The sequence below is a fragment of the Colias croceus genome, chromosome 18 (genome assembly GCF_905220415.1).
Source record: "Colias croceus chromosome 18, ilColCroc2.1".
NCBI lineage: Eukaryota > Metazoa > Arthropoda > Insecta > Lepidoptera > Pieridae > Colias > Colias croceus.
In genome coordinates this window covers 420,181-433,538 of record NC_059554.1, presented here as the reverse complement: position 1 = coordinate 433,538, position 13,358 = coordinate 420,181, and the positions used below count along the sequence as shown (strand labels likewise).

The 13,358-nt window shown below is 36.0% G+C and overlaps 2 protein-coding genes across 2 annotated transcripts in view; one reads left to right on the top strand and one right to left on the bottom strand.

Annotated features, from left to right (window-relative positions):
• LOC123699531 (serine/threonine-protein kinase D1) overlaps positions 1-13,358 on the bottom strand; it is a 62,862-nt gene that overhangs the window by 12,451 nt on the left and 37,053 nt on the right. The window contains exons 2-9 of the mRNA XM_045646500.1: positions 4,705-4,844; positions 4,134-4,278; positions 3,626-3,766; positions 3,182-3,257; positions 3,041-3,127; positions 858-1,063; positions 522-625; positions 28-101 (exon numbers count right to left, since the gene is read on the bottom strand). Coding sequence (XP_045502456.1) covers positions 28-101; positions 522-625; positions 858-1,063; positions 3,041-3,127; positions 3,182-3,257; positions 3,626-3,766; positions 4,134-4,278; positions 4,705-4,827 — 956 coding nt within the window. The 5' untranslated portion in view covers positions 4,828-4,844. The remainder of the gene's footprint in view (positions 1-27; positions 102-521; positions 626-857; positions 1,064-3,040; positions 3,128-3,181; positions 3,258-3,625; positions 3,767-4,133; positions 4,279-4,704; positions 4,845-13,358) is intronic.
• LOC123699884 lies at positions 10,970-11,797 on the top strand. The gene has a single exon (XM_045646933.1). The coding sequence runs from the start codon at positions 10,970-10,972 to the stop codon at positions 11,795-11,797; it is 828 nt and encodes a 275-aa protein (XP_045502889.1).

Sequence of the window (13,358 nt, the reverse complement as noted above, 5' to 3'; positions counted from 1 at the left end):
TTAGCATTACTTGTCTCTTGTGCTTACCTGCTGGGTCTGCTGGGCGCGGTGTCTCTCTGCGGCTCCTCCTGCGGCGCGGTGTCCCGCCGCAGCTGCACCGGCTGGAATGGTATTATCAAACAAATCATAAATATATGTCAAAACTGTAAAATTCATTTGGAACTTTTTTCATGTCGAACTGATATTTTGTCCCAAAATTTTTATTGCATGATAGGGAAGCGCTTGACCACGATCTCGCCTGATGGTAAGCTGAGATGTGGCCTAAGATGGAGCGCGCTTCCCTAGAAGGTACCTGTTCACTCTTTTCTTGAAGACCTCCATATTTGTTGTACCATTTATCATTTTAATGAAATATATTAAAATTCTGACGGCACAATCGTCACACGGACAGATTTCAAAAACCATCCCAATTAATATTCAATCAAAATATTTTCAATAAGGTAATATGTTTTTCTAAAAAAGGTTTTTAATCGGAATTAAAAACCGCCAAAACTTTTTTTTAAGTCTTAAGCAGACAATACCTCATTCTCCTTATTATCCTGTTCCCCGTCGTCTGACTCGTCGTCCTGCGCGCGCGTCCCGTCCGACAGCTCGCTGCTCGTGCTGCAGCTGTCTTGCGACTCATCTGGACCATTCAAAAGACAATATTTTTATATGTTGGCAGAGGTTTTATGGAAATAGACGACCAAACAAAATCTTTAGCTTTATGACATGAGTATATATATTTGATAGTAATTGCGTCCCAAAATTGAAACAAATTTGAAATTCTCCCACCATGTAAATACCCGAGCTAGCTAGGTCTAGCCCCCAGATTTTTTATAGTCGCATTAGCAAACTGCACCAAAGTTGGCACCTACCATGCAGATCCCCCAGCTCGTCGCCGCAGCGGTCGGGCAGCAGCGGCGCGCACTTGCGGTGCGCGTTGTACAGGCAGTCGCGGCACTGTAGGCCCTGCGTGAACAGCCCGCGCAGCAGCTTCTTGCACACGCGGCACACGGTGGGGCGCGTGTACGTGTGCACGCGCCACGTGTGCGCGCGCGCACGCACGCCACGGCGACCGCTGCTTGCCTGGTTGCCGACAATTTTTAAGCAGATGATTTTTTTAAGAATGTCAAACACATTTTTATGATTTTTGCAAAAAATGCAATTTTTAAGTCTCAATTGATTAAGAAATATTTCTCAAGATATTTGGTAGTGCATCAAATATCTTAAAATCTATGCAGAATATTGTGATATTGTAAATAATAGCTCATTTTAAGGTCTTTAATAAAAAATAAAAACATTTCATGATTTTTTTTAATTTTTCCTTAAAAAAATTTCTCACCAAGGTGGAACTTGGATAGTAAGGATCTTCATGCCTTATCAGAAAACTATAAATTTTGACAAAAATTGGCCTTTTTTTAAATTAATTAATAAATAATCATTGTTGTCAGCATTTACATTATTTTAACTTAACATTTAATACGAATGTTTTATTGCGGCATGAGGTCCTATGTTCTTTGGAAGTGTTTGTAAAGTTGTTGAGCCGTACATCTCAAGATCAAACGTTGCATAATATGTAATGTGTACGTGTGTATGTGTTGTGTAGATTGATAAAACTTTAGTCAACACTTTGTTAAAATCTTTGCTTAGTTCTGTAAAAGTGATATACCAATTTGTTTCAATAATACTTTAAGGCTCGCTTTATTTTTATTAATTATTTAATTTCTGAGATTACTAATTAATGTCCTCTACTAATTTATAATATTAAAAAACCAACAAATTTCATCATTCAATTCTTGCATCTTAAAGGCTTTGGAACTGCCCTAACTCTTTTGGACTTCTCTAGTGCTTTCGACAGTATTAACATATCCCTCCTTTTAGCTAAGCTATCGTACGGATTTGACTCGAATAATATTGACTGGTTTACAAGCTATTTGGAAAATCGTACTAACAACAAATAAGTTCTTTTACGTAATCCTAATGGCAACCACATACTTCCAAAATCTATGAAAGTCACCAGAGGAGTACCTCAAGGTAGTATTTTAGGACCTATCCTATTTATATTGTATACAGCAGACATTACACAGTTAATTAAACATTGTCAATTTCACTTATATGCAGATTACCTACAACTTCTCATTCCTATTAGCAGGGACAATTTTAATGAGACTATCACGAAACTTAATTCGGATTTAAATAATATTTCATGTTGGTCTAATAATAACTCTTTAGTGTTAAACCGATAAAATATAATCTATTCTATTCATTGAAGTACTTTGGCTGGTGGGTGGAGTCGTAAATAAAACTCAAAATTGTCTTAAAAACATTTATTTATATTAAAATATAAAATTGAATACAATAGTGGTTAGTTCCACCCACCACCCAATAGAGGTTAGTTCAAACAACAAAATAAACTTATTTGTGTATATTACGGACGGAATATTTTTACTTAACACTAAACTAAAACAAATATAAATCTAAACAGCATTAAGAAAATATAATAAAAGCGTAAAAAAAAAAAAATATAAAAAAGATCACAATAGATTCGGAAGCATAACAGAATGTACCATCAGCATTAAATAAAAATAAAAAAAATCAAAAAGACAAACAAATACTGGAATGTATAATGAGATTCATATCAATACTGCTAGAATGTTTTTCAGTTTAAACATGTGAAAGTATTTTAGAGGTGACTCTTGCGCACATCTCACGATAACATAACCGGCTTATTTGTTACGTGCTATTATTAAACTTTATCTGTCTTACTATTTAAACATTTTATTTGTTATAAATAGTCAAATCCATTAATCTATAAAATATATCCATAAGAAAAGTACAATCGTATAAACGCATCATCACATCGACAGTCAAAAAACCTATCAAATATTAATTCTTGTAGTCACAATAAATAAATAACATTATTTTAATCACAAAAAATTAAAGAACGCAATTTTTCCAGTTATTTATTTCAGTATTCGAACCATAAAGAATACATAAACATTTTTAGCATTACAAATACTAAAATCATCAATGGTTGCCGGTGACGAGATCAGCGAGCCTCCTTACCAGCGAGTCGTCGTGCGAGGCGTGGCTGTGCGCGGACGTGCGCGACGGACTGCGCGGCGCGCCCGACTGGCGCCGCGAGCTCGAGCCCGCCGCGTTCGTACCCCCTCCCCCTGTCCCTGCCCCCGCCCCCGACCCCGCGCCCGCCACGGGCGACTCGCAGTTTGGGGGTAATTTGACGGCACACCGCTTGTGGTAGTTGAGCCCGCAGCCTGGAAGTGTCACAAAAGAATCGTTTTGAGAAATACACTTGATAATATTAACTCGCTAAGAAATAAGAAACAAACAAAAAAATTGAGGGTAGTTTTTATGAAGATAAATCAAAAGTAAGCCATTCAAGATACATGGTTAAAGTATGCGTCTAAGATAATGATAAGCTTAGTTTTTCTAAAAAAAATTCTTTTTCAAATTTTTTCTTGACATTTTCCACAGTGCAGGATTGCAAGCATTGCTGTATTATAGGAGTTAGGAATTTCCTAGTGGCTTTTAGATTCAGTTTGTATTTTAAATAATTGTTGCGAATAAACACAAACACAATGCAAAATAATCTTCATAAAATCAATTGCAGATTGCACCTCACCTTCACACTTGAGCCCCTGGCGGACTAATCCGAACAACATCTCTCCACAAAAGTCGCAGAAGGTGGGCGTCTTGTACGAGTGCATTGCGAGCGCGTGCGGCCGCGCCTTCGGAGGTTCCTTGCCACCGTCGCATAGCAACGCTGGAGAAACAAACATTAAAAAATTTAGATATATATTAATCTTGATTGGCAAGTTAGTGGGTACTGACCTCCAGTGATATTTCTGTGTTAGGAGGAAAAATTGTAGGTATTTTCTCTATGCAAATATTCTCGTCTGTTTTCATCCTGGATATTGTCAATCACAAAGATTTTTAGCAGAAAAATAATTCTCAATTGTTTCTATGCTTCCTTTTTAATGATTATTTATTTTTAAAGGGTTCTAGACCCTCAGGAAATGCTTGTGCAAATCGAACAATTATATTAACGAAAAAAAAAAGTGCAATAGGGGCACAGTATCCTTCGTCTGGTATCTAGGGAGGAGGAATATCACCAAATTCACATTACTCACGGTTGGCAGTGAGCACGATCTCGACGAGCGTCTCATCGGTGACGTCTGTGCACGAGTTGATCAGCTGCAGCACGTTCGGCGAGCAGTAGTCGTGCCGGAACAGCAGGATGCGGTCTGATAGACGGTTGAGACCGTTGTCTGGGATCTGGGAGACATAAGACATTAGAAAAAGTTAGAGAGAAATATATATGTGGCAGAAGGAATGGTTAGCTTTGCCATATTTTACCGTCCCCCAGCTCCCTAACAATGTTAAAAACAATTCTGCTTACTATATGCAAGAAAAAATTTGTTTTAAACAGAAAAATAATGGCAGGTTCCTCAGGTAAAAGAACAGTTTCACCAATCAAATCAGGCCAGTCTTAATTCCAGTGACAAACCCACGTTTTCAAAGAAAAACCCGCATTGTTCTCGTTCCTGTGCGATTTACGGGATAAAAAGTAGCCTATGTCTGATTCTGGGCTGCACACCTACCTAAATACCTTGTAATCGGTTCAGTAGTTTTTACGTGAAAGAATAACATCCATCCATCCTTAAAATCTTTCACGTTTATAATATAAGTTTGATAGGATACCTTCTCGTGCACAAACTTCACCGCCAGCTCCTTGAGGTGCGCGAGCGTGAGGCGGTGGGCGGGCGCCGACACCGCGTCGCGCATCACGCCCAGCTGGAAGAGGAACGTGATCTCGTCCTCCATCCTCCAAGTCGATTACTCTGCAATTAAAAATAAAATAATCTTTATTTGCATATATGTGGTTTTACATGTTTAGTAAGGCGTATAATTATGTTATTACCTATACTGAGTGTAAAGAACCAGAATCAAATGAACAGGAGAGGATTGCGCAGAAAGACAAGTATGTCTCTATTTGTTGTGCTACAATATACATATATTTACTTGATGAGAACGCCAGATGGTGCTGATTTTGTGCATATTTATCTCTATCATATAAGTTATGCTATGTTCAGCAGTCTACTTCTGAGGAACTTTTGGTTATTTGGTGATAAATAGAAAGAATATCAATGTATTATTTTAATAATCACAATATCAGACATACAGTTCGTTTTTAATTCATTCCCTAAGCGAGTTTAAAATGTTAACTCTAAGCTGTTCTGTCCTCTTTTCCGTTAAAATTCACACTAGAATGAGATAATTTTGTCAACCAATACGAAAAATTTCAGATCAATCGACCTAAAACCCGGATTTGAGATACGCAAGCGAATAATATTTATTTCGTTATATTTATTTGTTGTCAAATGGAAAATATACTTGGGAATGCAAGTGCACACAGTTACGCAATTAATTTCGCCCAAACCAAAACATGATAATCACAACTTTAAAATAAATGCACTATGTAACCTCTGATAAACTTTTGTATTGTTTTTATTAGCCTCGGGGATTTTTGTAACTCAAGGTAAACTGTCAGTTTCACCTATATATTTCCATTATCCTGACTTTTATAATAAATGCGAAAGTATGTTTGTGTGTCTTTCTTTCACGTAACTATCGAATGCTTTTATGGTATGATTTTTGTGCCTTGAGATAGCAGACTAGTGATAGTTTTTATCTTTTCTATGGGATTTACTCAGACCATGCGTGCGAATATACCTGTTGGTCTTTATTGTTTTCAGAAAAATTGCTATGTCTGCTACTTCTACCTAAAATTACCACTTACTTATTATTCTAAGAAAGTTAATTTTAAAATTATGGTAAATTTTCGGGAAAAGCAAAAACTCCCTTGCCAAAATATACGTTCTCAGAAGGAGTTGCAAAATATATTTTCCCAGAAAGGGCGCCAAAATATATTTTCCCAGAAAGAGTGGGGAAGTAAACTCAATAAGGTGTGACGACGGACCTCGATTCAATTTATGTAATTCTATCGGGCGTTATTAAGCTTTTAAACATTTTTAAGGCTTCGTCTGATGCTCTTTCATATATTTCTGTGAAAACAAAATTAATATAACAATTAATCGAGACTTCTTGTAACTTTTGATATTTCCATAAAACGTGTTTGTTTATTAACACACACACACTAATCCTGATGTTTGATGCTTTAATAAGATGCTTGTTTATTAACAGGTGTCATATGAATTTTGTATGCTTCTAGTCAAACACGACTTGATTATATTTCGCATCTGTAGAAGAAAGAAACGCAAACCTACTTAATAATTAAAATAATTTAATTCCATGAAGTTTTGATCAGAAAAATTTCGTCTATGTATATTAGAAGTTCTTCTATTGTCACAGTGCACTTAATTATTATGTGACGTAACGTCGGGTGATAGATAAGTCCACACAAGCAGATAAGCAAGGAAACGCCCAGACATGTGGAACCAGCTAATCTGACATTTGACACCGGGAAAATGACCTCGAAAATGATTCTGTGATGATTCAGCTTGTGTAACAGGTGAAACATGTGAAGAAGTATGGACATTTTTATTCGTGAAATCTTAAAAATTATTCAAAAAATATAAGATAAAGTAATCTTTTATCTAAATCTCAACACTGGGACTATTTTACATTGCATTTGAGGGAAAATCTTACCAGATATCTATCTGAATTGTAGATGGATTCCAATTCAATTAACGAACACTCACACCAAAGATACCTACAGATAATTTCCTGCCATTAGAACATATTTTTTCGATTACCTTTTTGCCAACGCACGTGTACCTATTATCTTACCAAAAGCATTATCCGCATGACTATCATCGTCAAGGGCAAGGGTCGACCCAGTGATTTCTACAGTGCAAACGAACAAACAAACAGATCCCCACGTGCCGTGACCTCGCACCCTTCCGTTTATCATTACAATACGTGCTATCTCTCTTATCAGTTGATATAGGGATGGGATCAGAGGGTTTAAACTTTGACCTGACCTAAGTCATCCTAGGATAGATCTAAATGTATCCTAGGAAATTATTTTTTACTTAAATTCATGGGAAACACCTCTTTATAGCACTGAAAATTGCATACCCTAATTTCCGCAAACAGGATTGGTGTAAGGTCTCATTTCATTAAAACTCAACAATTTCATTTACCTATAGTTAAGTTACCTTCTCACGTAGGCGTGCTTTATTTCATGATAATTTTAATATTATTTGCAAGGAATATCCTTCAAATCTTAAAATTATGAAAAATCGTCACAATATCTTGTACATCTCATTGTGTTAAGGGCTCTCTTCACAATCGGCAACATTCGGCGAGAAGAGGCAATCACGAGTGTAGAGGGCCTAAATGTCTATGATCATGATATGTTTATTTAAAATCACCGTAATGGTGGCAAACATCGACGATCATTTGTTGGGCCAACGCTGCCCATTATGAAGAGGTCCCAATGAGACGTGATCTTCCCTTACACGAGTATCAACACAATAGTTTTCGCGACCTCTCACACTTGCTGTGGGCAAATTGTTTTGTTTACTTACACGTTGTTTTTGTCTGTTTATCTGTTATTGTGCTCACGCTCTATCTGCACATGACGTTCGCGCAATGCCCTTCGTGGTAGCTCAATTTCGTAAGCAACTTATTTGTTGACTTTCACTGAACCGTCGCATGCTATATCTTCTGCTGATCAAGCTAAATTTTGCAATTGACATACTTACATCTTATCTTATCTAACTAATAACGTGAAATTTTGTGAAGATGGATGTATGAAAGTATGTTCCTCTTTCACGGGATAACCAATGAATTGATTTTGATAATATTTTGCATTGATGTAGCTTATATACCTAGCAACATATAAGCTATAGAAATAATTGATTTTGTCCGCAAGCATACAGCTAGTAAGTATGTATGATATTTTACCTATATAATTGTAGGATTAAAAATGTATTTGAAACTTTTTATATTAACATTAATCCATCTTTTACTAAATGTGTAAATGTGATGAAGTTTTTCTTCGCAATCTTATAGTACAGTATTCATGACGTCATTAGCTTAGTCTTCCAACATAGCTTTGTCTGTGTCTGTAGCACACGTGTTTAGACACACGCACCAGTTATCAAAACAAATGGATTTGCAATTAAATATTCTACAAGATTACTAAACACTCGATCTATTAAGAATTTCTTAGTTATTTTCTTTTAGAATTAGTGAATGGTTGAGATTTGCAAACCAAAGAAATGGATTGATTCTCAAAATAATCAAACGGACGGAATGTTGTTTCATATGAGCAACACATGTGAACATCGATGAAAAGTATTGGAAAGAAATAATAGTTTCATTCTTGTTCACATCCTCAGGCTCTTCGTACGGCTTGACGGGACACAGTGGGGTTTTGGTCCCCACGGCCCCTTCCCCGGAGGCCGTGGGTATCTATGCAAGATTTCCCCACTTAAAAATAAGGCTCTTCGTACTACATATTTTTAAATGTATACAGAAAATCTTATATTATTAAACAATTGAAATGATTTGATTTGAATTACGATTAAAATTTAATTTCCTAAGTTCCTCTTTAGGTTATAAATGTTTACAAACATTAAAAATAAACAAAGATCAAAAATAAAAATAAACCTAACCCAGCTAAAAGCAGCAAAATCAGAACTTGCATCAGGAAGTCACAATCCACGTGTATGTGTGTTGATAACGCGCCGACCCCAAAACAGATGTGCCAAAATTGGCGAAACTTCTGTGCCGTGATAACGATGCAAGCCTTATCGCACCGCGGCAATCGCTGACCCGTTACTGATATCATGCACCTTGCGCGATAGCTTCCATTTTGATAATTGATTTTTATGCAAATTCTGCGTAATGTGATAATCGAGAGATTCATGAATTTTGTTTATGACTAGCTGCATGCCCTGGCGATGCACGTAGGTATGAGAAAATGCTTCACTTTTTCTAAAGTAGGTTAGGTACTCACTTAAATTAAACCTAAAGTTTGGGTTTAATTTTAAATCACTACATAATATAAAACAAAGTCGCTTTCTCTGTCCCTATGTCCCTTTGTATGCTTAAGCACCTTTAAAACTACGCAACGGATTTTCATGCGGTTTTTTTAATAGATAGAGTGATTCAAGAGGAAGGTTTTAGTATATCATTTAGTAGGTTTTAGACAAAGCGGGCGAAGCCGCGGGCGTTAAGCTAGTATGTAAATAAAGAAATAAATATTTCAGGACAATTTTTCACACACGGCACGATCTGATCCCATACTAAGCTTACGCTTGTGTTATGGAAACCAGATGGCTGATAAACATACATAGATAATCCATACTATAATATTATAAATGCGAAAGTAACTCTGTCTGTCTGTCTGTTACTCAATCACGCCTTAACTACTGAACCAATTTGCATGAAATTTGGTTTAGAGACATTTTGATACCCGAGAAAGGACATAGGCTACTTTTTATCCAGGGAAATAGGATAGGTTTTATCCCGGAAATCCTACGGGAACGGGACCTACGCGGGTTTTTCTTTGCCTGCGCGGGCGAAGCTGCGGGTGGAAAGCTAGTTTTAAATAAATACTTATATAGATAAATAGTTGAGGTATAAATAATTACTCCCTTAAATATGTATTTGTAATATTTCACACAACTTGTTGATTGAGATGAGAATGATTCATCACAGAATATTACCGGGTCAAGTAATAATTGGATTGTCTAGTCTAAAATTTGTAATTAGTAATGTTTATCTCAATCCTACTAAATACTAATATTATAAATGTGAAAGTTGTCTGGACGTAGGTATGTTTGTCACTCTTTCACGCAAGAACAGCTGATCGGATATCTTTGAAATTTGGTAACGAACGAGGTAGGTAATAGACGGATCTCGACTCTCGTCACGAGTTCCAGCTTGTATACAATAAATAGGTACCTACTTAGATAATGAATTTTCATAAAATGCAAAATGTCACCACACAACACACTGAATGCGTTATGATAAATTTTATAGCAACATATTTTCAATTATGACTATGCATTTAAAAATACGTTCATAAGTGTCACAACAAGAACATACCAAACATACAAACACAAAAGTCACCTAAATATACCATCAAACAGTTTTTTTAAACTAAAGTGGTTTACACTGAGTTTACAAAACATACCCAATCTTAAAGCTATTAAACAAAAATCAGCGTGTTATCACTGACTGATAAGAGCATCGCCAATTCCGCGTGGATACAGCGGCGGGGTCGCGATCTGCAGCGCGGTTGCATGATACCAGATACTTACTTATATTGGCTTGAAGTTGTACTTAATCTTAAACTTAAGCTTACACCTAAACCTGTGTAGATGCGTTGTAGTGAACTGTGGTTAGGTAATATCAATGATGTATAAGTAAAAAGATAAAATTAGGTTTATTAGTGATTCCGGAAGCGGCACGAATGTGGTTAAGTGGGGAGGGTAGTTCCGTACCTACAACTAGTAACAGCTGTTTTATATCGTCCTGTAGTATTAATTAAATTAAAAGTGATACGTATATATTAAAGTGTTTTCAAATGCTAAAAGTGATCATCTAAGTTCATCCCCACAAAATAAATGTAAAAGCCGTTGAAAAGGGACTTGTTTAAGGTACTGTACCGTGTCTAAAAATCGTTACAAAATCTCCACTTCCCGATTGTACTCCAGAATTTATAACACTCTTCAATAAATACATAATATTTAAAATGCACTGCTCAGCTTGCTATAAAACAATGAAAAAGGAAGAGCTTGAATGTTCTAATTGCAAGGGCTGCTATCATCTAATGTGCCTTAATATGAGCATCGCTTATTTTAATACAAATTATAAGGAAGGTAAACAAAAGTGGTTGTGCCCTACTTGTTCCAATATTACTACTCGAAAAAAGGGAGAAAACACACCCGTTAGGCGGCTCCATGAACCCACTTTGGAGGATAGTATTATGTCCTGTGAGGACGTCACTCAGGACATGTCTATTGCATCCGTGCCCATAGATCAGGCCACTATTAGCATACAACAATTCTCTTCGTTGCTCGAGTCTAAATTTGAAAATTTGGAAATGAAACTTACCAAAAATCTTAGCATCGAAATTTCGGCAGCAATGGATATGTTGAAGAAGGAGTTGAATGATACTACTGACTTATTGTTTGCTCAAGTTACACAAATGAAAAATGATTTAGGAACGTACCGCGATCGGATAAATAAATTAGAGTCTGAAAACTCGTCGCTGCATTCTAAATTATCACAACTTAGTAAACAAAATCTCGACGCCGCCGCCACTTCATCTATGCTTACAACAATAAGACAAATTCAATCGGAAATAAACGATCGAGATCAAGTAAGTTTACTCAACGACGTTGAAGTCCATGGTATACCCGAATTTGAAGGTGAATCAGTTACGCACATCGCGATTACTTTGGCAAAAAAACTGGGAATAACATTAGAGGAACGCGATATAGTGTGTGCGCGGCGCATCGGCCCCAAGCGCCGGTCAATCACTACCGGTGTAAGTAATGATGTAAGTGATTCATCGAGATTGATCATAGATAAGGATCGCCCCACTCGTACGCGTCCTATTTCAATTAGATTTGCACGACGTTCACTACGAGACGAGCTCCTGAAAAACGCCCGTGTGCGACGAGGTACTTCTACTTCCGACCTAGGTTTGCCCAATCATGATGTGAAACGCGTCCATTTACATGAAAGGCTCACACACAAAAATCGTGTATTATTTGGTAAAGCCCGTGCCCTGGCCAAAATTAAGCAATGACGATTTATTTGGACCAGGGATGGAAAAATATATGCCCGTCAGTCTGATTCTAGTAATGTTTATGCTATTCGTTCCGAAGAAGATATTGAAAGTGTTTTTACTTTACTTCCTAATCATATCAAAACTGTGTAATTCTATAGTTACATTGAAGCTGTTTTATATATACAATTATGATAGTAATTTTTCATTATTTTACTGCGCTTTTATAGATAGTTTGCATTATTACTGTTTAACATTTTTCTTCACACATTCCGCTAATTTTAATGTTTTTAAAAATTATGCCATTTTTCAATTATATACGTTTATTGTTTGTATAATAATTTATACTATTGACTCAATTGTAACTTACATAAACATTCTTCAAATAATGATTATGTCAAATAGAAATCGTTTTATGTTACTGAATTGCGATGATGATGAATATTATGATATATTATGCTTTATGTTTGTCAATAATGAGTACTTCAATTTGAAAAATAACTTTATGTTTCTATATTATATGATAAAATATGTTCATGTTATAGTTTTCAAGTTAATGTTTCTCATACATAGGCAAAAATATATATTTTATAATACTATGCTCAACTTATATTATATTAAATTCATAATTTACAATTCATTTCACTACTTCATTGTTTATCCACATCTTTATATTATTATTTGTTATGTAATAATTTCTATAGTCACATTTAAATTATGTAATTATTCTATTTTCATTTTCCTATATAAATACAAAAATGGTTAAAAATATTTACCTAAAAATTGGATTGTTTAATGCTGGATCACTATGTACAAACCATGATGAGTTCCAAGTTGCTTTTGAGAAACATATGCCAGATATTCTTGCGATTAATGAAACCTGGCTGCGACAAGGTCATGAGGGGAAAGCGCCGCGTCTCCCCGGTTATACTTTTCGTCACATTCCTCGCCCCCCGGGCACGCGATCACGTGGTGGTGGAGTAGGATTTTTTATTAGTCAACAGCTTTCTTTTCGTATATGTAAACACCCTATTAGTAACATTAATCACTGCATTGAACAGATGTGGATATCTGTCAATATTAATTGCAACAAGATATTGGTTGGGACTGCTTATCGTCCACCTTGGCAAAGCATAGACATTTTCTTTGACGCCCTTTCAGAATCACTTTCGTATTTTTCCGACTTTGATAACATTGTTTTACTTGGAGATTTCAACATCAATATTCACGATAGCCAGAGCAGTATGTCGGTTAGTCTCAAACAATTCCTTCAGTGTTGCGGTTTAGATAACCACATTACTGATTCCACACATTTCACTTCTCACAGTGAATCTACTCTCGATTTACTATGTACAAATATGTCCGTTTTTTCCACACTCGTTTGCCACATCCCTGAGCTCGGCGGACATGCTATGGTCTTTGCGAACTTCAAAATTAAAAAACCTAAACCAATTAGTACTTTTATCACTTATAGACCTTTAAAAAATATCAACTTGATGGATTTCAATAACGACCTTGCCTCAATTCCTTGGAACAATGTTTGCCAAATGCTAAACGTAAACGATATGGTGATTGCTTTTAA

Bases quoted from the DNA above. Each gene is read 5' to 3' on its own strand.
- LOC123699884 (XM_045646933.1), top strand. From the start codon at position 10,970: ATGTCCTGTGAGGACGTCACTCAGGACATGTCTATTGCATCCGTGCCC.